The 26306-nt window shown below is 47.4% G+C and overlaps 1 protein-coding gene across 1 annotated transcript; it reads left to right on the plus strand.

The window, feature by feature from the left end:
• On the plus strand, nucleotides 1-26079 carry LHCA5 (photosystem I light harvesting complex protein 5). Its single transcript, XM_086780755.1, has 6 exons — nucleotides 1-360; nucleotides 1242-1374; nucleotides 8318-8430; nucleotides 8594-8698; nucleotides 25364-25452; nucleotides 25552-26079. The coding sequence occupies exons 1-6, from the start codon at nucleotides 125-127 to the stop codon at nucleotides 25689-25691; spliced, it is 816 nt and encodes a 271-aa protein (XP_086636881.1). The 5' UTR covers nucleotides 1-124; the 3' UTR covers nucleotides 25692-26079.
• The last annotated feature ends 227 nt before the right edge of the window (nucleotides 26080-26306 follow it).

A 26306-nucleotide genomic window follows, 5' to 3' on the forward strand; every position in this document is an offset into this window, starting at 1 on the left:
TCTAAGTGTCTTGTTTGTGGGTGGGAATGGCCTAGTGTAGATGAGAGGAGAGGGTGGTCTCACGCGCACGCTCATGGGCAATTAGAAGGAGCTCCGTGCGTACCGTGTGCGAGAGAAGGGAGAGATGGCGATGATGGCCACATGCAGTGGCTGCAGCATGGGGATGTTGAAGCCGCGTGAACCCCTGCCAGGCAAGGGGTGGAGGCGCCCAGGACAGCATCATCAGCAGCAGTGCGGCAAGCGCATCATGAAGGCCTTCTATGCAGTAGTGAGGGCGGACTTATCGCCTCCAGAGAAGGAGCAGGAGGAGAGGCGCCTTTGGCTACCTGGATTGGACCCGCCCGCCTACCTTAATGGATCGTATGCCCTCTCTGCCTTTCTTTCTGCTGCATTGCTCTTGAATTCAAAAATCAAATTGAGATGAGACATCAACTGCTTGGGAAGAGGGTGTTTGGGGGCGGGAGAATGTGGATAACAGAGAGACAGAGAGAGAGAGGGTTTTAGGTTTTTAGATAAATCAATTAGCAGACAGAGAGAGGGTTTTGGATCTTGAGATGAATCAATTATCGTCTGCGAAGGCTGAATATGGCCTACGAGGCCCAATCATACAAACAAACATACTAAGAACCAACGGCTAGGAGTGTGCACGCAGGTGTGGTTGTGTGTATGTGTGTGTGTGTGAGAGCGAGAGAGAGAGAGAGAGAGAGAGAGAGAGAGGTGGGGGTGGTTTATCATCGATTGCACGGAAGGCCAAAATGACCTATAAGACACAATACCTATTTTGATAAACCACAGAGACATGTCCCTATGAAGACCATGCTGATCTTGAGCTATGATCTTGGGCTGTCTCTGTGGTCTGTCAAAAGAAAAAAACGTCCTACTAATCAACGAGAGAGAGAGAGCTGTCATCACACTACATGTGTAGTGTCACCCGTCACCATGCTTGTTTCACTTTATAGTAATCAACCCAAGATGCCAAGTCAAGCAGTCTTGTGGTAATAATCATGACCGAGGATGCCGAGGTTTGTGGACGGCTTGTAGATGGCGAGAGAGAGTGAGAGAGAGAGAGAGATTGCATTCACTCTTGCATATTGTTATATATTGTTAATTAATGGTTATAAAATCTTGCATGACTGTCTTCTGTGTTCTAGCTTTTTTTATCTTTAGTTTTATGACAAAAAAAATTTTTCAATTAAAAAAAAATCCCATTTGAGTGCTAATCTGCATACTCTAAACTGTAGTCTTCCAGGAGATTTTGGTTTTGATCCCCTAGAACTTGGCAAAGAGCCGGATGCTCTCCGGTGGTATGTGCAGGCTGAGCTAATACACGCTCGCTTTGCAATGGCTGGTGTTGCAGGCATCCTTTTCACAGATGTAAGAACCTTCTGATGACCATGCATAACTTTTTAAATACATTTGATTGTATCTTCTTCTTACTGAAAGTTTTCATCACCTTTTTTCTTTCTCTTACACATTCAGTTCATTTGTTTATGTAGAAGATGTGAATTATTGTATGCATGTGTGCAGCCAGGGGTGTGTGTGTGTGTGTGTGAGAGAGAGAGAGAGAGAGAGAGAGAGAGAGAGAGAAAGAAAACTATATTAACGTCCTTTAGAGGCCACATCTGACCTATAGGACTAATCAGATACATCCATGTGATTACATTCCACTTCGGGGGCAACAAAATGAAAATAGAGATAAAACTAAAAATAGTTCAAATTCCCTACATGACCGTAGGAGAATCCTAGAGAGAGAAGCAGATAGTCGCCATCAACAGGCCGCTCAGCAGAGGTACGTAGTACAGTCCCATCAGGTGGTGGTGGTGGTGCTGGGTAGCAATAGCAGAGCTGAGAGGAAGAATATGGAGCAATCAGCAGCAGCAGCGGCGGCGGCGTAGAGATTTCGGCCCGCCTGCAAGCGCCTGGCGCCTCAAATCGTTAGGAGCCTTGAGCTGCAGAGGACTGGACTTGTGCAGAGATTCTTGTACATGGTGCTGATTTGGGGTTTGGAGCTACTGATTTAGGGTTTGCAGCTGCTGAATTAGGGTTTGCAGGTGCTGAATTAGGGTTTGTGAGAACGGGTTTTCTTTGCTTTCGTACATGGATTTGGATGACCCGGCTGTTGCTGTTGGTGGCATGGCTGCCAATAGCCTTAACATGGATCTTATTGAGGAGATGATCAAGAAGGATGTGGGTTATGCTTCAGATGCCTCGGAGCAACAAAAACGTCAAAGGCTTGATGTTGATGCAAGCTACACTCCGGGGAATGTTGGAGAGAATGCAGAGGAAAGTTCTTAGGTACCTTCTCCGGAGTTTGCACGTTTGCTGCAGATCACTGGTGAAGAATATGTGAATAGCGTGCAAATGGCTGCAGTAAGATAATGGTGGTGTGGCTGATGTATGCATGGAGACTCCTTTGTTGCTACAACAGCTAACAGATTTTCATGATCGTGCTGCTATCTCCTTCTTTACTGGGCGTATTCCGTTGTTGCCTCGTCTTAGAGCATGGTTGGGCCGCTTGGTGTCGCCTGAGGCACTTGAGGAGATTTATGATGGTCCGAGAGGCTTTTATGAAATACTTTTTTGCACTTCGGACGCCCGTAGGGCAGTCTTGGAGCAGGTGCCACTCTTTTTGGATGGGCAGTTGGTTCATGTGGTTCCGTGGAAGCCTATGGCAGAGTACCAAGATATGTTGCGCCAGGCTTGCCCAGTTTGGGTTGAAGTGAAACAATTCCCACCAATGTTTTGGTGTGTTTTACCAGGTCTCATGCGAGGTATCGGTGATGTCTTGGTGGTGCCTCGAATGACATCTAGAAACCGAAATCGTCTATGCATGTTGTGGGATACTGGGAGACCTGGGCCGACACATTTGCGTGTCAATATGGCTGGGCTGCAACCTTTAATATATGAATTGAGGTGGGATACATTTGCTGGCCATTGTTTCAAATGTGGTGAGATGGGCCACTTTGTCTCCGAATGTCCTAAGAAAGAACAAGTTGTTGCTACCAAGGATATCGTTGATGGGCAGTTGCCCGTGGAAGATGAGCATGATGCTCCTTTACATGATGCCCAGCACATGGATGTACATGTGGATGTTCAGAATGAGGTTGAGCAGCCATGGGTGGAAGTACGTGGTAAAAAGACACGATTTGTTGCCCCGCGGGGGGATTTCTCAGATGCTGTTTGGCGGGGGCCTTTGTGTACTCATCAGGGGCCCTTACATACATATGCTCGTTGCCCTTTGGGTTCGGGTGTCTAGCAACAGACTAGGATTGAGAGGCCGGGAGGCCAACTTTCTCAGGGTACAGGGGCTCTTGGGGTGGATAGAGTAGAACGCTATCCTATTAGAAGTCGCCTAACAAAAGAAGCACAACAACAATTGCCTCTTGTGTTTGGTTTGAAGGGTGAGGTCATCTCGCCATGGGATGGTCATTACCCTTCGGCACGTGCTCGGGAACTCCAAGGGCAGTCTGAGATCACAAATACCATGTCTAAAAATGCAATGCTTCAAAAGGTTCGTGATTTGGGAGATTGTCCTGGGCCTAGTACATGGCCTTGTTGATTCCTTTTTTGGGAAGGCTTATGAAAATTGTACAATGGAATGTAAAGGGTATTTCTTCGCGCCAAAAGCAGTTCGGGCTTTGGCATACAACTTTTTGTCATGGTTGGGATGTTTTGTGTGCAGTTGAACATAAGCAGCATAAGTTGGCTGGCAAAGCCTATGTATATAAGGGGTTTCATGTTTTCTTGTTTGCTGTTCGTTCGCAGTTTTAGCCTTCTCTTGTGATTCAAGATGTTCATGGAAGATTTCTAGTGATACAGATTGTTTGGGATGATACGCCTTTATGGTTGTTAGGGGTGTATGCTCCAAATAATGCTCGTGCACGCCATTTGCTGTGGAATGACTTGTGTGCTCTTTCAATCTCTCATCTTGGCTTTGTGATGGGAGACTTTAATATGTGTGTCTCCAGGGAGCAAGCCACGTCGCCTCATTCTGTAATGGATGGCCCGGAGAGAATGGCGTGGGAAGCTTTTGCAGCAAGGTCGCTAAAACAAGACATGTGGTCTTGGTTGCATCCAGATGAAAGGGGTTACACTTATGCCTCCTCACAACAGTTTCGGGGCACTTATGCTAGATTGGATAGGATGTATATTTTACATCAAGATCTCTTTTTGCCTGAGGTTCTTACTATGATGGTTGATCAGCAACAGGTTTTCTTGGATCATTGGCCGCTTGTGTTTGAAATGGTCTATCATCCTGTGGATGCATATAAAGGCTTGCTGGGACGCTTGTCTTTGCGCTTAAATCACGCTTTTTTGGAGCATGAAGTTTTTTATGTTTATATGTGTCAGTTGATACGACATTTCTCCACAAGAGTGTCCATGGGTGATTATCATGCTTGGCCAGTGTTCCTTACCAACACTCGGAAATTAGCGCGGCATTATGGTCTTGCTAATGCCTCTATACAAAAACAGCATGTGGCTCTTCTTGAGTCGCTTTTAAAGGGCTTGCAAGCATTCATGTTTATTGACTCTATGGATGCTGAAGTTGTGGATGCCATAGAATGGCTAAAAAAGGAGCTATCTAGGGTGAAAGAAGCACAATATGTTCGCTTTAAACTACTTGCACGTCTTGATGCTTTGCGGGATGCTGACTGTCAATCTCATCGCTTCTATGATAAGTTGCATCAAAAACATATGCGTGAGAATATTGTTAGGCTGATGGATGCCCAAGGCAACCTTGTTACTCAACCTTCTGAGGTTATTCAACATTGCATCAGGTTTTATGAAGATTTGCTTGCCCCTCGAGAGGATGTCTCACCGGCTGTCCTGGTTGCAAGGGAGTCATTGTTTGCTGAAGTACGATATCAAGTTGACCCTGATGTGGCGGTTCAACTTGATGCTCCTGTTACTCAAGGAGAAGTGGAAGCTGTTCTCTCCAAACTTCCCATGGGAAAGAGCCCTGGTTGGGATGGTTTGACAAATGAGTTTTTCGGAAAATATGCTGATCAGCTTGCAGAGCCTTTGACGCTTATTTGTCAAAGGGTTTGGGATGAGGGATATATGCCTGCCGATTGGAAGTTGGCCATATTTCGTTTGTTACCCAAAGTCCCTTCGCCTACTTCTTTGGCTCAATGGCGCCCGATCTCACTTATGGGTATTATGTATAAAATCTTTACAAAGATTTTTGCCAATCGCTTTGCAGAAGGTGCTTCCTACTCTTATTCATCCATATCAATATGGATTTGTGCATGGCAGGAATATTTTGCATAATATTCTTAATGTTCAAATTGGAGTGGACTATGCCAAGGCAAAGAAGCAAGAGATTGTGATGGTGCAGCTGGATCTTGAAAAAGCTTTTGATCATGTCAGCTGGTCTTTCCTTTCTCAATTAATGACAGCCATGGGCTTTGGTCCCAAAATGGCTAATTTGGTGCATTTACTTGGCTCTGGCTCTATCACGCGGATTATGCTCAATGGAGGACTTTCGGATGGTATTTCTCTCACCCGTTCTCTCCGGCAGGGCTGTCCTCTTAGCCCTCTTTTCTTTGCCATTGCCACTCATCCTATGTTATCTCGCCTAGATGCTATGGCATCGCATGGTGAAGTGGTTGGTTTGCATCTCCCTCATGGCAAGCAATTGGTTGCTCAAGCCCTTGCGGATGACACTTCTATGTTTCTCAGGGCCGAAAAAGCCAATATAGATCGAGCAATGGAAGCTTGGAATAATTTTGCATTGGCTTTTGGGCTGAAAATAAATTCAACAAAATCAGCCCTCATTGTATGCACGGAATTTGATCTTGAGGCATTAGGGTGGCAAGGCCGTGTGGTGCATACAGGAGACATTGTTCGTCATCTTGGATATCCGGTGGGTGTGGATGTGGACCCCCAAGCGCTTCTTGCTTGGATTTCTGCTCGGATCTCGGATAAATTTGTGTATTGGAAAGCTCAAGGGTGGCCTATGCACGTGAGGGTTAAGGTAGCTCAGGTTATTATGCTTAGCATGATTTCCTATTTTTTGCCTTTGCTACCTTGGACGCACAAATCTCTTCTCCGTTTGGTTGCTCCCATTCGGTTTGTGCTGTGGAAGAGGCAAGGAAATATTATGGGTCAAACATGGATAGCTTGGAATCACATTACGACACCCAAAAGAATGGGTGGGACTGCTTTACTGGATGTCCGCTTGCATATGGTGGCGCGTAGGTGGGCGCTTTTTCAGGATATGTGTTTGCAGGAGCAGCCTTGGGTATTCATGGCTCGTGACTTGATTGAGTTGGAGGGATTGTCACATGGACGGACACGTGTGCAGGCTTCATGGTGGGACATTGTGAATGCGGCTCATCCTGTCCGTATTCGCTCATCTCACAGTTTTATCGCATATTCTCCTTTCTTGGCATGAAGTTCTACTATTGACTCGGTGGGATCGTGGTCATGAAAGACTACTTTTGAACTCTTTGCAGTTCGAAACATTTGTGGAGTCGCGTGTCATTTTTTGGCCAGACAGAGATGCTTCACGCATACGACTCAACCGCATGGTCTCCGAGATGCTGTGATACCTGGTCGTGACAGGCCATATTCGTTTCGTCGTATTTGGCAGCACTTAAAGGTTCCTCGGACATTTCAGCCACTATGGGTTGACATCATGTATGCAGTTGAGCCTTTTACTCCATTGCCTCGGCCATCTGTAGATCAGCCTTGGCTTGATTGGGCACTGTGTAAATCTGGTGACTTGTTATCACTTTCAGCTAACTAGGTCTATCATAAGCTCGTATCAGAGAAAGATTGGGTTTCAGCCAAGGCCAATAAGGTGTGGGGATTGCACAAGTCTAAATCATGGTGGCAGAAAACTCTTATGCGTGGTTGGCAGTCTAAACTCCCTTACCAAGGTAAGGTTTTCATTTGGAGGATGTTGGTGGGAGGGTTACCTACACGGGATCAGCTCAGCCGTCGTAAAATTACATTGGCCTCTTGCTTCTTCTGCACGACATGCATTGAAACAGTTATGCATCTGTTCGTGAGTTGTCCAGTGGCCCGTCAGATTTGGTCTTTTGTCTCTCGCGTTTGGGAGGCAGTAGAGAGGTCTACTGTTTCGGCTCATCAGTGGATATTTGGGATTTGTCCTCAAGTCATTACTTCGGACAGTCACCTTGTGATATTCCATTTCCTTAGATGGACAGGAATTTGGCATATTTGGACTACACGGAATGGGTACATCTTTGATTCCTTGTCTGGAATACATGGGCACATTCTACGTATCCGCGGTTTGCTGCTTTGGCAGTTTTCTTCTCTTCTCTCAGCTCAGCTACTGGATGCAGATGTTATTTCGTTATGGTCTACGGCGGCTCGGCTGGCTCATCTTTGATGCTTTTATCTGGGATGCTTATTTGGCTAGGAGGCTTTCTTATTAGTGTACAGGTTTGCATGGTCATGATCCTTTAGAGGATCTTTTGTGGGGGTTTTTTTTGGGGCCATAGGTTCTGTGTGAGCCATGTGGCTGATGTACATTTTTACTGTATCCTAGCATAAATTGCAGAAATGCCATCTCTCTAGAGTTGCCGTTTCCATTTTTTTACTGTTTCAAGTTTCCTAATAGAACCTCCCCACATTTTTTTCCATTAAGTTTTGATTTTCCCCAAACTTCCTTCTTGTAATATCCTCCAAATTATGATCTATCCTAAGTTTGCTTTTATGTCTCTCCTCTTTTCTACAAAAAATAAAGAAAATTTTACTTTCCCTATCTATTATATAATGGGCTGTTTCCTATGTGCAGACATGAGTAGAAATGATTATGCCAAGACCTGCTGTTTTCTATGTGCAGACATGAGTGGTTTCCATTTCCATGCAATTATGGTATGGGCTTTGTGTGTGTGTGTGTGAGAGAGAGAGAGAGAGAGAGAGAGAGAGAGAGAGAGAGAACCTTTAAAGGACCCTGCATAGCTTTAAGTAAATTTGATTGGTTCTGCTTTTTAAGCGCTGGTCTTCATTGCTTTTTTTCCTTTTTTCTTGCAAATGCAGGGCATTGGTTTATTTAGAAGTACATGCATGGGTGGGGTTGTGTGGGTGTGAGTTTGGGTGTGTGCATGGCATGCTCAGCATGTGGTGCTAGAATCCTCTCTTTTCTCTCTCTAATTAACATTAAAGGCTCTGGGCTGAAGATGTAAACTAATACATGTGCTGTGTGTGCACGTGTACGTGCGTTTGGGTGTACTCATGGAGCTCGTGGTGTGTGTGGGGGTACTCATGGAGCATGTGGGGCGTTGTGAATAATGATTGCTCTCTCTCTCTCTCTCTCTAACTCTGAAGGTCTGTTCTTTTGCAGCTGCTAAGAACAACAGGGCTGAAGGACCTTCCTGTGTGGTATGAAGCTGGAGCCACTCATTTTGACTTTGCGGATACAAAGACACTTTTTGTTGTTCAACTGATTTTGATGGGGTATCCCTTGATGATTGTTTTTCTTCTCTGTTGTAGTATAGACTCACAGGGTGGTGAGATTTGTATATTCTGTATCCAAGGATGTGGGTTTTCCTTAATTTACACGGTAAGAGTTTGTGCTCTTATGGCTACTTGATTGCAGCATCTTTTCCTTTTTTTTCAGATTTGTTGAGACAAAAAGATACATGGATATTGTGGCGCCTGGTTCTCAAGGAACAGAGGACTCATTTTTGGGCATAGAACCAGCACTTCAAGGTTTAGAGCCCGGGTACAATTCTTACATATACTTTTATGTGTGGCTATGCTACTGACAAAGATGTTGTACCTACAGCTGTACTTATAGACAGCCAAAGCACTAAGAGTGTGTGTGTGTGCTTCTGCGTCGTCACTCATACAAAGCAAGCGTGTGCGTGTGATAATGGTCTATGGGACTAGCTGAGCAAATACAAACACACATGTTCACTGTGACATACATGGTGTTGTCACGTGCATCCCGCACTTGGATGCCGCGTAGACATATCTGTACAAAAGGTGCAGGACTTGGGATGGTAAACTGGTCCCATGTGAGCTCAGTCCGAGACGAGTCAGCTAGGGATCCATCTCAGTCGTCCGAGGTTAGGTGTGCATTGTCCTGCACATGAGTCCAAGGTCAGGTGTGCACTGTCCTGCACATGAAACAATGCCAGTCCGCGTTGTGAATCTCCCTCTGGAATGATGACAGTGATTCTGTGTATCTGGTATGGTACCAGATGCCAGATTATTGTGTAGTTAGTTAGGGTTTGCTTTTAGAACAACGGGCCAGCCCATAGGGCTACCCCGGGTCTTTGTGTGGGCATGGGGATCGTGTGAAACCACCCCCATGAGGGCCAGGAAGGCCTTGGCTGAACCCACCAGCCATGGAAGGGCTGTAGGACAGCCCTAGGGGCATGCTAGGGGCAGCCGACTGTTCATACAGCATTTATATGGCTGTAGGGCAAGTATGGGGCAGCCCATACAGGCTGCCCAGCCCCCAAACTGATTGCGAAACAGTGCCCAGCCCCTTGTTTTCAGGCGCCTAGTGTCCAGCCATCAAGGGAAATGATGCGCAGATTTTATGTGATTTATTCAGCATTTAATGCTGATTTTACAGTCGTGGACAGAATTTATGCAGGCCGCTTGGAATAAGAACCGGCCGATTCCTGTTTATAGGTAAGTATAAATAGGTGAGAGCTCAAGTCATTGTGTTATCTTATATTTCACCAAGTGCTCAAGCATACTAGGGCTAGGACAGCCAAGAAGGTGCTAATGCAAAGGGGTGAAGGACTGCAGGTCAAGGGCAGAGATTTCTCAGCCAAGAAAGGTCAAGATTTCTGTATTTTCTTTTCAGATTTACATCATTCTAATAAAGCAAATACACCATTCGTGGTGGGGGCCCTACAGAGGGTATTTGGGACCCAATTCTGTGTCCTCTCCTGTAAACCGGCCTTGACGGGCGGTGAAACAAACACTCGCACATAAAACACTTCAACACCATTGAGGACCTAGAAAAGGAAAACAAACAGGGGCTCCTGCAAACAGTACACGGACACCGATTGGCCCCAAATCGCAGTGGCGCCCCTTGCGGTATTTCTTTAACTGATTAAAAGAGCTTTGATTACAATATAAGGCTGGGAACTCAGCCGTCAAAATGGAACCCCTGAAGCCTGCAAAGAACCTGCATCTGGCTTCTTGTCCACACGGTATCCCCAAACAAGTCCAGCCATTGTTCATATCAAAAGGCTCTCTCACATTGAGTCTGCATACAGAAGCTTTCTCCCATGATCAAGGCTGCCACAACCATCCATAGCCTCTCACACTATGAACAGCATCACTCCCTGACACATCCAGTGCTTCTGCATCACAACACAGACTCCCAAACTGTCTCTCAAAAGAGAACTCGTATCACAGCACAGCATACCATACAGTTGACACACCTGTACCAACCCTCTCTACTTTCCAAGGATACTATCCATCTCTGTCATGGATCTCCTGTCCCCTGTCCAATCAGTAGCAAGGTTGTACCAAGCATGTGTCCACTCCTGTACCTTCTGCTTGCATGTGACCTATCTCCTGGAGAAACCCAAAAACATGATTCCTCGAGAAACCTACGACCTGTTTCCACATGAAACCCTTAGGCCTGTTTCCCTTTGAAACTTCTGTCCTGTTTCCATACATCTAGTTACCTGTTCCCTCATGAAACATCTGGCAACATAGAGATGCCCATAATTGTAGGTCCCACTGTTCCTTTCTAGCAGGAAGAAAACAATCTGCTCCATGAGCACGCAGCCATGCGAGCTTGCATCTCTCCCATGCCAAGAAACATAACCAAATGACCTGTACTTGCAGCCAGAAACCCAAGTACATAGCTGAATTTGCAGCCAAACAAAAACAGCCCATAAACAGTCCTGTTTCCACCCTCTGAACTGCCAAACCCTTCCTCTCACAAAGGGCTAGAGAGAACCACTCTGTAACAGTCTTGAGCCAGTGAAAAGAGAGACTCCGAAAGACATCACCTGCAGTCCCACTTGCTCACAAAGAAAGAGAGACTTACAGTCTTTATGTCGCTTTCCACAAGAGAGAAAAAGACACGAGGAAAAGCCCCGAATTGTCTTGTCCTCTTGTCTTGCAGCCGGAAGACTGACAACCATCTTGCCAAAAGCAAAGGAAAGAGAAAGGAAAGAACCTGCAGGCGCCTATGTACTCTGCAGCACAGCAGCCAGCTTATCCTCCAAAAAGCCAAAGAGAGAGAGAGAGAAAGGAGGCCTGTGTCTCTGTTCTGTAGCACAGCACAGCAGCCAGCCCTTTAATCTCCAAAAAGCATGCCTAAGGAACTATTCACTTGCGCTTGTAGCTTCTGTGCCTTAATAGCCCAGCCCGCCAGCCTTCCTAAATCGAAAGAGAGAGAGACTGTGTGCTGCCCGACCAGTACAGAAGCCTGTGGCAAAGAGGGAAAAGCTTGTGTGTCCTCAGCGTGCAGCCCAACCAGTCGCCAGCTTTCCCATGAACCAAATCTCCTGCGTGTAGCTGCAGTCCAGCCGCCCACCCTTTCCAAGAGAAAAACACGTGTGTATGCTGCAGTCGACTCTTAGCAAGAGAGAGAGAAAGCCTACGTGCTGTTCATCCCCATGCTTCCTTGCAGCCCACTTCTTCCAAAAAACACATGCTTCCTCAAGAGATAGGCGCCTCTTTTGCTTGCCAGCCCCTCTTCTTCCCAAAAAGCACACGTGGCCCCAGAATAGCATATGGGCCACGTTTTTCTTTAATGAAGGACTTTATAATAATTTTTAAAGGTTTTTAAAACCTTTTAAGTTAAAATCTCTTTGCCCCCCTTCACACTTGGGGTTTTCCACACATGGGCTTCCATTTTCACTCCCACCTGATGCCATTCACACTGTCCACCATGTCCCTGTGCACACCTGCATCTTGTCCAGAGAAAAACACAGGGTCATGACATCTCCTCTCTCTCCCTCTCTCTCTCTATTTTCTGCACATCTTCATTCAGTTTTGTGCGCTAAGTCCGTTGCGAAAAGTGTGCTGATTTCTGAGCATTGAAGTTACTGATCTCCCCCGAAGCTTCCGCATGTTACAGTGGTATTAGAGCCTACTTCAAGTGCAAAGATTCAGCAAAGAAACCAGAATTTTTTCTCGCTCGTGTGGTTGGTTTTCAGATGCCGATGGACTATCCCTTTTGGAGTGATTCCTGTCCCTTGAAGGATTGTTGGTTGTCAGCCTCCGGAAGTCTCCCACACACATAGTGGATGGTTAGATTGCGCTCCGGAGAGGAAGTGCGTTTTCCTGCTATGGCGAGCTTCGACGACGAGAGAGACCAAGAACCATGGGACCAGAGTGCACCAGGTAGCCCAGCTAGGGCACCAGGCTTGAGTGTTGCAGAGATGTTCCAGCAGTAGATGATGCGAGCAATCGCAGACCAGACGACCAAGTTGGAAGAGCAGAAGGCGTGGATTGAGGCTCTGGAAGAACGTACCCGTTCTCCAGCGTCGCGTTTTCCATCTCCTCCTCCCTCTCCGTATCCCAGATTCGAGATCCTCGACACAGGGACCCTCTCGCGGGGTCACGACCGCAGCCGAGCTCTTTGCTAGAGTTGCAGATGCGTGCATTAGAGATCCGACAATGTGAAGACGAAGCCATGCGACGCGTGGAACACGAGCGCTACCTAGCAGCTTTGGACGCCAGATTGACACCGGCGGCGCCCTTGAATCATTTTCCCGAGAAAATGAACTTCAGTAAGTATAATGGTAAACTCGATCCCACAATTCTCTGTTCATGGTTGCATCAGTTTGAAGCTTACTTTGCCGCAGTTAGAAAGACAAATACTGACAGAGTGATCTTAGCCAGTTGGTACTTGGAAGGTGAGGTCATTCCTTGGTGGACTCAGTGGGCTCATGTCCACACCAGATTAGGTATGGCAGCTTATGTGTGGGACGAGTTTGTCCGCGACCTTAAGCGGCGGTTTCTACTGCCCCACTACCTTGAGCGACTCGAAGATGAGTTCAGGGGAGCGCATGAGAACGCGCAACCAGTCCTTTAGTTTGCCTATAGAATTTCGACTTTATGTCTGCAATTGGGCTTATCTGATACGGACAAGAAAGGGCAGTTTTTGTATGGCCTTGACACGCAAATCTAGTGGGAGGTGCGTATGTTTAGGCTAGCCACCTTCGAAGTCGCACTCTCGCTTGCGCAGAGTGCAGAAATGAAGCACAATGGTGGCAAGCCCAAGACTTCCTAGCCGGCTACTCCCAAGGCTACCGCCTCGGGAGAAAAAGGCCAGATTCAGACGGGGTCTTTCCCAGGACAGAGCTCGGGAGCCTCTAGCTCCAAGAACTCGAACAATGCGTCTAAGCTTACTCCAGACCAGAAAGCGGAGGCAGGCAAGATAGGTGGCAAGTTGAGTGCTGAGGAGCTTTCTCAGTACAAGGAGGGTAGATTATTCTTTTGTTATATAAAAGGACATACTTCTCGGGAGTATCCTAAGAAGCCTCCAAAGCCTGCCGCTGCTGCCTCCACATCTTCCGTGGTGAGCACAGCTTCCACACAGACCCCAGTGGCTGCCCCTAGTTCTTCAAACCCTGGTGCTTTAGTCGGAGCAATTATTAGCCGGGAGCTTGAAGATAAGCAGAAGGGCGCCCATGACTAGGAGTACGAGTGCAACGAATTGCTCAAGTCCTTTGGCTACATAGGTGGCCAGAGAGTCGTTGTCTTGTTTGACAGCGGCAGCACGGAGGATGTGGTCACGGAATAGGCCACTAGGCGTGCCCGTTTCGACCTGACTTTGGTGGACAAACAGGTTGAGGGTTTTAGCACTGGCATGACAACGAGCGTCAAGTATGAAGCTCTAGGTGCTAAGTTAGTTATTCAGGGCATATGGTTGCCCCTCTTGTAGGAGCATACATAATTTTGGGTATTCAATGGTTTCACAAGTTTCTTCCGGATGTCAAGTGGGACAAGCACACGTTCCAGATCAATCGGAATGTGTCAAACATCCTAGTGACCATTAAGTGTGAGCCAGGAATTCCGAACTTTTCGCTCATAAGCCACTTGCAGGCTAAGCGAGCAGTCCGGAAAGACGCACAGTGTGCGATGATGTCATGTGCATCATAGATGCCATGGACATTTGCAGGGCTAAATCTCAGGTGCTGATCCAGAAGAGGCAGCTTGATAAAGAGTATGAACCAGGTAGAACCAGGATGATAGACGAGCACAGAGCACTTTTGGCAGTGTAGACTGGAGACAGGCGTGGAGAGCAAGCTGAAGGTCAGATGGCTGTCGGCTGCAGGACAGGTGTTGCTGGCTGCACACAAGGCTGTCGGTTGCTCACTGAAGTGGTCGGCTGAACCAAAGGACAAGGGCAGCAGCAGCAGGCGCAAGGAGGAGGACCAGTTGGCTGTATTAAAGAACATTTACTGCATTTATGGCTGGCCGACCAGCAGTCGGCCAGCATACCAAGTGTCCAAGACACATATAAATAGCCAGTGTGCTCATTGTTGTGACCATTCACTCCACTAGGGAGTGGGTCCCAATAGTAGGTGTGTTACCACCTTTTATGTAAGGCAGCCTATGGCCGTAGTAGAAGTATCTTTTTGTACCATATCAATATACTGAATTTCCAGCACTTCTCTCTCTCTCTCTCTCTCTCTCTCTCTCTCTACTCTCTCTCTATATCTGCGTTTTGCATTAGATGGTTTCCAAGAGTGTTTAGGGCTGAAAGAAGACTCCGAGAGCTTCCACGTGTTACATTGGTATCAGAGCATCAGGCTCAGCAAAGCTAAACACTGATTCAGTCCTAGATAATGGTGTACAGGTCCAAGGTACAGGAAAGTACACGGATTCGAAGGCCAAGGCAAGGAACACAGAATCAGGAAGAACTCCCAGGAGGTTGGTTGGTGGTGTTCCATAGTGCCAAAGGGGATGGCAGTCCTCTGAGCCAGATAGGTTCTCGGGCAACGGTCCCAAGGGAGGTTTATCCTCCAAGGGTGATGTGAGGGTGCCAGACTCATTTCTTAGTAATGAAGACCAAGACGGTGTTCAGAGTCAGGGCAGGAACGGATTGTGGACTAGAGGAAAAGAGATGCATAGATCTTCCTCAGAGATAGAGTGGTTTGGAGAACAGGCCGGGTTTTCAGAGAAAAAGGGTTGCCAGGGATGGATGATGACAGAGGGACTTCGGGAAAAGATTGGGATGATGACAGTCATCCAAGGGCAGGTTGGATTCCCGTCATCAAGTTTAGTAGAGGGGGATGTCATGTGCGTCATAGATGCCATGGACATTTGCAGGGCTAAATCTCAGGTGCTAATCCAGAAGAGGCAGCCAGATAAAGAGTATGAACCAGGTAGAACCAGGATGATAGAGCACAAAGCACTTTTGGCAGTGTAGACTGGAGACAGGCGTGGAGAGCAAGCTGAAGGTCAGATGGCTGTCGGCTGCTGCAGGACCAGGTGTTGTTGGCTGCACACAAGGCTGTCGGCTGCTCACTGAAGTGGTCGGCTAAAACAAGAGGACAGGGGCAGCAGCAGGCGTAAGGAGGAGGACCAGTTGGCTGTATTAAAGAGCATTTACTGCATTTATGGCTGGCCGACCAGCAGTCGGCCAGCATACCAAGTGTCCAAGACACATATAAATAGCCAGTGTGCTCATTGTTGTGACCATTCACTCCACTAGGGAGTGGGTCCCAATAGTAGAAGATTTTGGTGTGTTACCACCTTTTATGTAAGGGAGCCTATGGCCGTAGTAGAAGTACCTTTTTGTACCATATCAATATACTGAATTTCCAGCACTTCTCTCTCTCTCTCTCTCTACTCTCTCTCTATATCTGCGTTTTGCATCAGATGGTTTCCAAGAGTGTTTAGGGCTGAAAGAAGACTCCCAGAGCTTCCGCGTGTTACATTGGTATCAGAGCATCAGGCTCAGCAAAGCTAAACACTGATTCAGTCCCAGATGATGGTGTACAGGTCCAAGGTACAGGAAAGTACACGGATTCGAAGCCCAAGGCAAGGAACACAGAATCGGGAAGAACTCCCAGGAGGTTGGTTGGTGGTGTTCCACAGTGCCAAAGGGGATGGCAGTCCTGTGAGCCAGATAGGTTCTCAGGCAACGGTCCCAAAGGAGGTTTATCCTCCAAGGGTGATGTGAGGGTGCCAGACTCATTTCTTAGGAATGAAGACCAAGACGGTGTTCAGAGTCAGGGCAGGAACGGATTGTGGACTAGAGGAAAACAGATGCATAGATCTTCGTCAGAGACAGTGGTTTGGAGAACAGGCCGGGTTTTCAGAGAAAAAGGGTTGCCAGGGATGGATGATGACAGAGGGACTTCGGGAAAAGATTGGGATGATGACAGTCATCCAAGGGCAGGTTGGATTCCCGTGATCAAGTTTAGTAGAGGGGGATGTCATGTGCATCATAGATGCCATGGACGTTTGCAGGGCTAAATCTGGTGCTAATCCAGAAGAGGCAGCCAGATAAAGAGTATGAACCAGGTAGAACCAGGATGATAGAGCACAGAGCACTTTTGGCAGTGTAGACTGGAGACAGGCGTGGAGAGCAAGCTGAAGGTCAGATGGCTGTCGGCTGCAGGACAGGTGTTGCTGGCTGCACACAAGGCTGTCGGCTGCTCACTGAAGTGGTCGGCTAAAACAAGAGGACAGGGGCAGCAGCAGGTGCACGTAGGAGGACCAGTTGGCTGTATTAAAGAGCATTTACTACATTTATGGGGCTGGCCGACTAGCAGTCGGCCAGCATACCAAGTGTCAAAGACACATATAAATAGCCAGTGTGCTCATTGTTGTGACCATTCACTCCACTAGGAAGTGGGTCCCAATAGTAGAAGATTTTGGTGTGTTACCACCTTTTATGTAAGGCAGCCTATGGCTGTAGTAGAAGTACCTTGTTGTACCATATCAATATACTGAATTTCTAGCACTTCTCTCTCTCTCTCTCTCTACTCTCTCTCTATATCTGCGTTTTGCATCAGATGGTTTCCAAAAGTGTTTAGGGCTGAAAGAAGACTCCCAGAGCTTCCGTGTGTTACAGATGATATACATCCAGACAGCCCAGACGATGGCCAGTGCTTCCGAGAAGTACTCGGCTCTCCATGAAAAGTTCCAGAAGATTTTTCTTCGGGACAACCTCCCTTCCCTGCTCCCCCGTCCAGACCGGAGGACCACAAGATTGATCTCCTCCCAGGCTCGAAACCCCCGAGTAAGTTTCCGTATCGCCTTTCCAAGGCGATACGGAATCGGAGTTGGACCGCCAACTCCAAGAATCGTTGCAATCTGGCTTCATCCGCCCCAGCGTGTCGCCATTTGCAGCACCGATCTTATTTGTCAAGAAGAAAGATGGGTCTTCCCGTTTGTGTGTCGATTATCGTGCACTCAACAAGCTGACTATCAAGAGCAGATTCCCGATGCCTCGAATAGATTATATTCTCGAGAGGCTGAATGGAGCAAAGGTGTTCTCGAAACTTGATTTAAAGAGTGGGTACCACCAGGTACGGATTGTGGAGGGGGACATCCCCAAGACAGCCTTCCGTATAGAACGAGCCCACTATGAATTGGTCATGCCATTTGGCTTGACGAACGCCCCAGCTACATTTAACCGTATGATGATGTGTGTTTTCTGGGATTTGATTGGAAAGTGTGTGTTCATATTTCTGGACGACATACTGGTATTTTCGACTACGGTTGAGCAGCATGACATTGATGTGGAGAAAGTCCTTAAGTTGCTGGAAAGCAACGAGCTCTACGTCAATGAAAAGAAGTCGGAATTTTGTCTGTTCCAGGTGCATTACTTGGGATACATAATTAGTGCTGAAGGCATTCGACTAGATCCGGCTAAAGTGGCCGAGATTGTCAACTGGGAAGTACCTCAGACAGCCTATGACATTAGATCTTTTGTGGGTATATGCCAGGCATACTCCACCCACATAGACAAGTTTTTTGATCTCTCGGCGGATCTCACCGATCTGCTAAAGGGTGTGAGCAAAAGATTTGAATGACTCCACGAGCGTTGGAGGCATTCAAGAACTTCAAGGTGGCTTTATCACAAGCGCCTTGTTTAGCACTTGCCTTGTGGGACGAGCCATTTCAGCTGATCATTGATGCAAGTAATATTGCAATTGGCGGTGTGTTACAACAGAATGGTCATCTAGTAGCTTACATGTCTCGTAAGTTACTGCCCGCAGAGAAAAATTACTCAATCTACGATTGTGAACTCCTAGTAGTTATACAGGCCTTGAAACATTGGAAACATTTTCTTTATGGCCGTGACTTTAAGGTTGGCACTGACCATCGGGCATTACGCTGGATTCAGACAATGCCAAGTGCGCAATGAAGTGATTGACAACACCGCTGGAGTCAGATATTCCAACAATTCAATGGTATGATTGAGTACCTTCCAGGAAAGGCCAATCCAGTGGTCGATGCTTTGAGCAGGAAGGGACAAGTGAGTTCGATTGAGATCACTAGACTCGATCTTGTTGATACAGGACTAGATGACATGAAGCACACGTACGCGGGTTCCGAGGAATTCGGTACACAGTGGGAACAGACATTGGATGCCACAGGACCATGCCACTTTCTGATACGCGATGGTTGGCTTTTCTACAAAGGCCAACTGTGTGTCATGAAGTCGTTCAGGGCAGCTCTTCTCCATGACGCCATTATTGGTGGTCATAGGGGCATGAATTTGACTATGGAGAAATTGGAACGGCAATATTGTTGGCCAGAGATGAGGCGAGATGTGTTTACATATGTACAATGCTGTGATATTTGTCAAAAAGTGAAAGCTCCTCGTGTCGTCTAGAAATATGAACACACACTTTCCAATCAAATCCTGGAAAACACGCATCATCATGCGGTTAAATGTAGCTGGGGCATTCGTCAAGCCAATTGGCATGACCACAAATTCATAGTGGGCCCGTTCTGTACGGAAGACTGTCTTGGGGATGTCCCCCTCCACAATCCGCACCTGGTGGTACCCATTTTTTAAATCAAGTTTCGAGAACACCTTTGCTCCATTCAGCCTCTCGAGAATATAATCTATTCGAGGCATCGGGAATCTGCTCTTGATGGTCAGCTTGTTGAGTGCACGATAATCGACACACAAACGGGAGGACCCATCTTTCTTCTTGACAAATAAGATCGGTGCTGCAAATGGCGACACGCTGGGGTGGATGAAGCCAGATTGCAACAATTCTTGGAGTTGGCGGTCCAACTCCGATTCCATTGCCTTGGAAAGGCGATATGGAAACTTGCTTGGGGGTTCCGGTCAATCTTGTGGTCCTCTGGTCTAGATGGGGGGAGCTGGGGAGGGAGGCTGTCCCGAAGAAAAATCTTCTGGAACTTTTCATGGAGAACCGAGTACTTCTCGGAAGCACTGGCCATCGTCTGGGCTGTCTGGATGTAAATCATCGCACATTGTGCGCCTTTCCTGACTGCTCACTTAGCCTGCAACAAGTGGCTTATGAGCGGAAAGTTCGGAATTCCTGGCTCACACTTAATGGTCAGTGGGGCGTTTGACACATTCCGATTGATCTCGAACATGTGCTTGTCTCACTTGACATCAGGAAGAAACTTGTGAAACCATTGAATACCCAAAATTATGTCTGCTCCTACAAGAGGGGCAACCATAAAATCACGCACAAACTCTATGCCCTGAATCACTAACTTAGCACCTAGAGCTTCATACTTGATGCTCGTTGTCATGCCTGTGCTAAAACCCTCAACCTGTTTGTCCACCGAAGTCAGATCGAAACGGGCACGCCTAGTGGCATGTTCCGTGACCACATCCTCCGTGCTGCCGCTGTCAAACAGGACGACGACTCTCTGGCCACCTATGTAGCCAAAGGACTTGAGCAATTCGTTGCGCTCATACTCCTGGTCATGGGCGCCCTTCTGCTTATCTTCGAGCTCTCGGCTAATAATTGCTCCAACTGAAGCACCGGGGTTTGAAGAACTAGGGGTAGCCGCTGGGGTCTGTGTGGGAGCTGAGCTCACCACGGAAGCTGTGGAGGCGGCGGTGGCGGGCTTTGGAGGCTTCTTCGGACAATCCCGAGAAGTATGTCCTTTTGTATGACAAAAGAAACATATACCCTCCTCCTTGTACTGAGAAAGCTCCTCAGCACTCAACTTGCCACCTGTCTTGCCTGCCTCCGCTTTCTGGTCTGGAGTAAGCTTAGACGCATTGTTCGAGTTCTTGGAGCCAGAGGCTCCCGGGCTCTGGGGAAGACCCCATCTGGTTCTGGCCTTTACTCCCTGAGGCGGTAGCCCTGGGAGTAGCCGGCTGGGAAGTCTTGGGCTTGGTACCATTATGTTTCATTTCTGCACTCTACGCGAGCGAGAGTGCGTCTTCAAAGGTGGCTGGCCTAAACATACGCACCTCCCATTGGATTTGCGTGTCCAGGCCATACAAAAATTGCCCTTTCTTGTCCGTATCAGATAAGCCTAATTGTAGACATAAAGTCGAAATTCTATTGGCAAACTGAAGGACTGGTTGCGCGTTCTGACACACTCCCCTGAACTCGTCTTCGAGTCGCTCAAGGTAGTGGGGCAGTAGAAACCGCTGCTTAAGGTCGCAGACAAACTCGTCCCACACACACAAGCTGCCACACCTACTCTGGTGTGGGCATGAGCCCACTGAGTCCACCAAGGAATGGCCTCACCTTCCAAGTACCAACTGGCTAAGATCACTTTGTCAGTATCTGTCTTTCTAACTGCGGCAAAGTAAGCTTCAAACTGATGCAACCATGAATAAAGAGTTGTGGGGTCGAGTTTACCATTATACTTACCGAAGTTCATTTTCTCGGGAAAATGATTCGAGGGCGCCGCCAGTGTCAATCTGGCGTCCAAAGCTCTGAGGTAACGCTCATGTTCCACACGTCGCATGGCTTCGTCTTCTCGTTGTCGGATCTCCAATGCATGCATCTGCAACTCAAGCAAAGAGCTTGGCTGCGGCTATGACCCCGCGAGAGAGTCCCTGTGTCGAGGATCTGGTATCTGGGATACGGAAGGAGAGGGAGGAGGAGATGGAAAACGCGACGTTGGAGAACGGGTACGCTCTTCCAGAGCCAAGATCTGCGCCTTCTGCTCATCCAACTTGGTTGTCTGTTTTGCGATTGCTCGCATCATCTGTTGGAACATGTCTGTAACACTCAAGCCTGGTGCCCTAGTTGGGCTGCTTGGTGCACTCTGGTCCCATGGTTCTTGGTCTCTCTCGTCGTCGAAGCTCGCCATAGCAGGAAAATGCACTACCTTTCCGAAATGCAATCTGACCATCCACTATCTGTGTGGGAGACGTCCGGAGGCTGAAAACCAACCGTCCTTCGAGGGACAGGAGTCACTCCGAAAGGGGTTGTCCACCGGCGTCTAAACACCAACCACACGAGCGAGAAAAAATTTTGGTTTCTTTGCTGAATCTTTGTACTTGAAGTAGGCTCTGATACCACTGTAACGTGCGAAAGCTTCGGAGAAGAATCGGTAACTTCAATACTCAGAAATCAGCACTCTTTTCGCAACGGAAATTAATGCACAAACTGAAAGGAGATGTGCAGAAAATAGAGAGAGGGAGAGAGAGATGGAGAGGACACAGTATTGGGTCCCAAAGACCCTTTGTAGGGCCCCCACCACGGATGGTGTATTTGCTTTATTAGAATGATGTAAATCTGAAAGAAAATACAGAAATCTTGGACCTTTCTTGGCTGGAAATTCCCTGCCCTTGACCTGAAACCCTTCACCCCTTTGCTTAGCACCTTCTTGGCTTGTCTAGCCTCTTTATGCTAACAAGCTGGGCATGATGCGCCTGCTTCTGATTGGCTGGACAAGGCCTTTGCAAACCTCATGAGGGCTGGGCAGCCTTTATGGGCTGTCCCATACCTGCCCTACAGCCATGAAAATGCTGTATTCTCCTGAAATTTACCTTTAGCTTGCCCCTAGGGCTGTCCTACAGCCCCTCCATGGCTGGTGGGTTCAGCCAGGGCTTTCTTGGCCCTCATGGGGGTGGTTTCACACCATCCCCATGCCCACACAAAGACCTGGGGTAGCCCTATGGGCTGGCCCCTTGTTCTAAACACTAACTACTTAGTGATCTGGCATCCGGTACCATACCAGATACACAAAATCACTGACATCATTCCAGAGGGAGACTCACAGCGCGGACTGGCACTGTTTCATGTGCAGGACAGTGCACACTTGACCTTAGACTACTCTGCAGGACAATGCACACTTGACTTCGGACAACTGAGATGGATCCCTGGCTGACTCGTCCCGGACTGGGCTCACATGGGACCAGTTCACCATCCCAGGTCCTGCACCTTCTGTACAGAAATGTCTACGTGGCATCCAAGTGCGGGATGCACGTGACATAGGTGTTCCTGGGCTTGGAGCTGGCCAGTGGGAACACACACTTGGGATTCTGGAGCACTTGGAATCCACGTCGTGGTCACACGACAGGCATTAAGAAGGATGCTGGCCTCCTATAAGGTGGCATGAAGATGGGGAATGAGCACTTGGGTTGCCAAATGGGGATAGGAGAAGTGATAGAAAATTTGTTAGATGGTTTATCTATGAAGATTTGTCTACTAAGGTGGCATATCTTATGTATGAACGTTACTCTTGGTTGGTGATGGTGTGATAGGGGATGGCATAGCTTAGCATGTGCTATGTGTGATGGAGTTGACGATTCAAAGCTTTGTGAGTAGACTCTCATGGAGTGGCACTGGAGGTGCTACTAGATTGGTCGGCGCAAGGATAACATTTTTTGTCTTTTGCTGCTGGCTGACAGTAGTCGGCCAGTATATGTGGATTCCCAAGGTCTTATAAAAGGTCTCAGCCAAGAACTTGTAGAGCATTCAGTCCTTTAGGGATTGGGTCTTAGACTAAGGCTCTTGGAGTCCAAGATTACCTTTTCAAGGCAGGTCTATGGTTGCCAGATTGATGTACCCTTTTTGTACAATATGAATATACTGAAAATACAATGTGGGGAGACCATATGTGGAGTTGACAGTCACCGAGGGTCAGAAGTTGGACTCCCGTCATCAAGTTTAGTAGAAGGGAATGTCATGTGCATGCACATGGACATGCTCATCCCTGAAGGGCAGCAGAGAAACAGATGAATTAGGGCATGAGCAGGATAGAGGGGATCCCAAAAGCATCTTGTGGGTGCAGGAACATGTCGGGAGGGCATTGGAGGTGCTATTGGACTGGTCGGCGCAAAGATAACATTTTATGTGTTTTTTGCTGCTGGCCGCAGTCGGCCAGCATATGTGGTGTCCCAAGGCCCTATAAAAGGGCTCAGCCAAGAACTTGTAGAGCATTCAGTCCTTTAGGGATTGGGTCTTAGAATAGGGTTCTTTGAGTCCAAGATTACCTTGTCAAGGCAGGCCTATGGCTGCCAGATTGACGTACCCTTTTTGTACAACATGAATATATTGAAAATACAGCTCTCTCTCCATCTCTTGTTTGCATTTTGCGTCTACATGTTCCTATGGAAAGGTGTTTAGGGTTGAAAGAAGACAAAGAGCTTCTGTGCATGCACCACTACCCAAGACAGTCAGAAGGAGTTGGAGGGCATTTCCAAGCAGTTTGGCATTACATTGCATTTTTTGCTTATCCTCTGTTGGCTGACTGTATATAGGGGTATTTAGGGAGCCTATAAAAAGGCTACTAGCAACATCTATCTCTCTTCTCTTGGTTCATCTCTGAGTTTTGCACAGTTCTTAATACAGGTAGTTCTTCTGCATGTGACATTGGTATCCCAGGGTATCTTTGATGTTCATGTCCCACCTACCCTTACTTCATCGCGTAGGGATGAAGCACTCACCAGTGTCGTGACCTTGCGGTGATGTGAACTAAATGGTGGCATGGATGATCCCATGGTGCTGAATTGGTGCATGATTGGAAAATGCACAATACAAGGGTAGCTGTTTTTGTTCCAGTTAGGAAAATGTAAGCAAGTGGTTCTTCAATATCAAGTATCTCGGTGGAGCCAAAATGATAGAGCCCCCATGTGGGGATCATGGGGTATGAAGCCCCTAGGGCCTAGATGCTCAGCCTGACTGCCATGGTACAAGGATGAGCAGCGGAACAAGGGTTTGCAAGTTTTCAAGAGGGATCAATCTCTCAGCCCAAGAAAGGTATGTCTCTAGTCCAAGGAGGGACAAGAAGAACAGGTGCACGTCTCTCACCTCTGAACAGAGCATTAGAGAGTGGAGCAATCCAAGGTTGCGGTAGAAGGTTTCCAAGATAAGATCCAAGTGGTCAAGAGTGCCTCAAGTTTTGTAAGCAGGATGCCAAGAATGCCATGGATGGAATCCACATGGAGTTAGGTGATGTGAGGCTAGTCATCCAAGATAAGCTTCTAGCATGAGGGGATGTCACATGCATAGCATGTGGACAGGCTTAATCCCTGTTTTAGGCTATGAGTAGGAACCTGTTGGGGCAGTAAACAACCCAGTTTAAAGCTAGGTATTTTACCCAAGCCAGTCAGAAAGAGCTGGAGGCCATTTCCAGGCACTTTGGCAATATATTACTTTTTATACTTTGTCCTCTGCTGGCCGACAACCGGCGACTGTTGATAGGGGTATTTAGGGAGCCTATAAAAAGGCTAGTTCATGTTGGAATGAAATCTTGCCCTCTTGCTCTTCATGTTGCCATGTGGCAGTGTATTATCCCACATAGTGGGTTGGGGTCAACTTGACCCCTCTATATAGGGCTAAATGCCCATTGGTCTTCCCTCATCCCCTAGCTTTACAGTGATCTCATGGGATCTTCGGGTTTGGGGGGACGGTTGGCCTCCGTCCATGTGCTATGCTTCCACTCGCGTGATGCTCTGTTCTGTGTTCTTTCATGGTATCAGAGCCTTGTTCAGCTCTTACCCTACCTTCTTCATGGCATCGGGCTTCATTTCCAGGGGGGGGTGTTGGAATGAAATCTTGTCCTCGATCTTTGGGTTGGGGGGGGGGACCTGGCCGGTTGTTGGCCTCCGTCCACGTGCTGTGCTTCCGCTTGCGTGATGCTCTGCTGTGTTGCGTTCTTTCAGTTCATTCCCTTTGGTAATCATCTGATCCCAGGTTTGTGGGACAGGTCATAGGCATAGGTGTTACCTTTTTGGAGGCTATGTGGGCTAGGATCTATGTACATATTGATACACGTATACAGAAAACACTGTTACAGAGCAACATCTCTCTCTCCTCTCTTTGTGCATCTCTGTGTTTTACACAGTTATCAATACAGGTAGTACTTCGGCATGTGATAGGATTGGTATCTCAGCTTGTCAAGTTTCGAAAACCACCCTGTTGTAGTACTACGCCCAATTTGCCTGTTCGTTTACATGTCTTCTGTTCTCATCAGTTGTTCAAAAGAACTGTGCACAAGTGGTTTGAATACACTAAATACCCTTCTTGGTCAGGTACCCTGGAGGGCCGTTGTTCAACCCTTTCGGCTTGGCTGTGGGCCTGGGAAAGCCTCAATTACTGAAGGAAAGGGAGATAAAAAATGGTGTGTTATACCTTTCATTCTATTACCTGTTGTCGGCTTATTTTATCATTTTTTTAAATTATAAGATGTGCTGATTGCTTGTTTGGATCGTTTGTGCAGGGAGGCTTGCCATGGTTGCAATGGTTGGGTTTGTTGTCCAGGCTTATGTGACCAAAGTTGGGCCCATCGACAATCTCCTGACTCATTTATCTGATCCATGGCATAACACAGTTATACAAACCCTTGCCAACCACCAATAGTACCACTCTTTTGCCCCCTAGAGCACCTGTACACTACTTTTTCTTGTTTGTGTTTTCTTTGGGCATCTGCCAATTCAAACCTGAGATTTTTTTGAAGGCCTCTGGGGTTGGCAAGCCATGAGCCACTTATCGAAAATTGTCACAGCCATTCTTGCACAGTAATTCTTGTATTATGAATTGCAAACAGCATCATCCAAAAAGAGGGTGTTTAAAGCAGGAACGTGCATGCAGTCTACATTATGGCGTCTATCCTGTCATTCTAGCAAGTTCTTGATTGAATCTGGGATAGTGCATGCTTTTCCAATCCTCTGCCTGAGCTGGTTCCGCAATGAGATAGGAACTTTCAACACCTTTTGTTCCACTGATCAATGCACAGGAACACTTTTGTCTAAAAGTTGAGTGAAAGCAACTTGTCTTTTTAATTTGTTGGGAAAAGCCGTGATAGCAGGGAATAGGTAGCCCACCATTCCAGAGGCAGACTGTTTTGCCTATTCTGGCCAGGAATAGGAGGATATGTGCCATTCCCTACTTTGTGATCCGTCTGGTTATAGTAGGTTTCCTGTGTGTCAATATTGCTGTTGCAATAATAGCACTGAGCTTCAAAGATTAAGCGAA

This window comes from Cibotium barometz, chromosome 42 (assembly GCF_041138505.1).
Source record: "Cibotium barometz isolate CiBa-2024 chromosome 42, ASM4113850v1, whole genome shotgun sequence".
Classification (NCBI taxonomy): domain Eukaryota; kingdom Viridiplantae; phylum Streptophyta; class Polypodiopsida; order Cyatheales; family Cibotiaceae; genus Cibotium; species Cibotium barometz.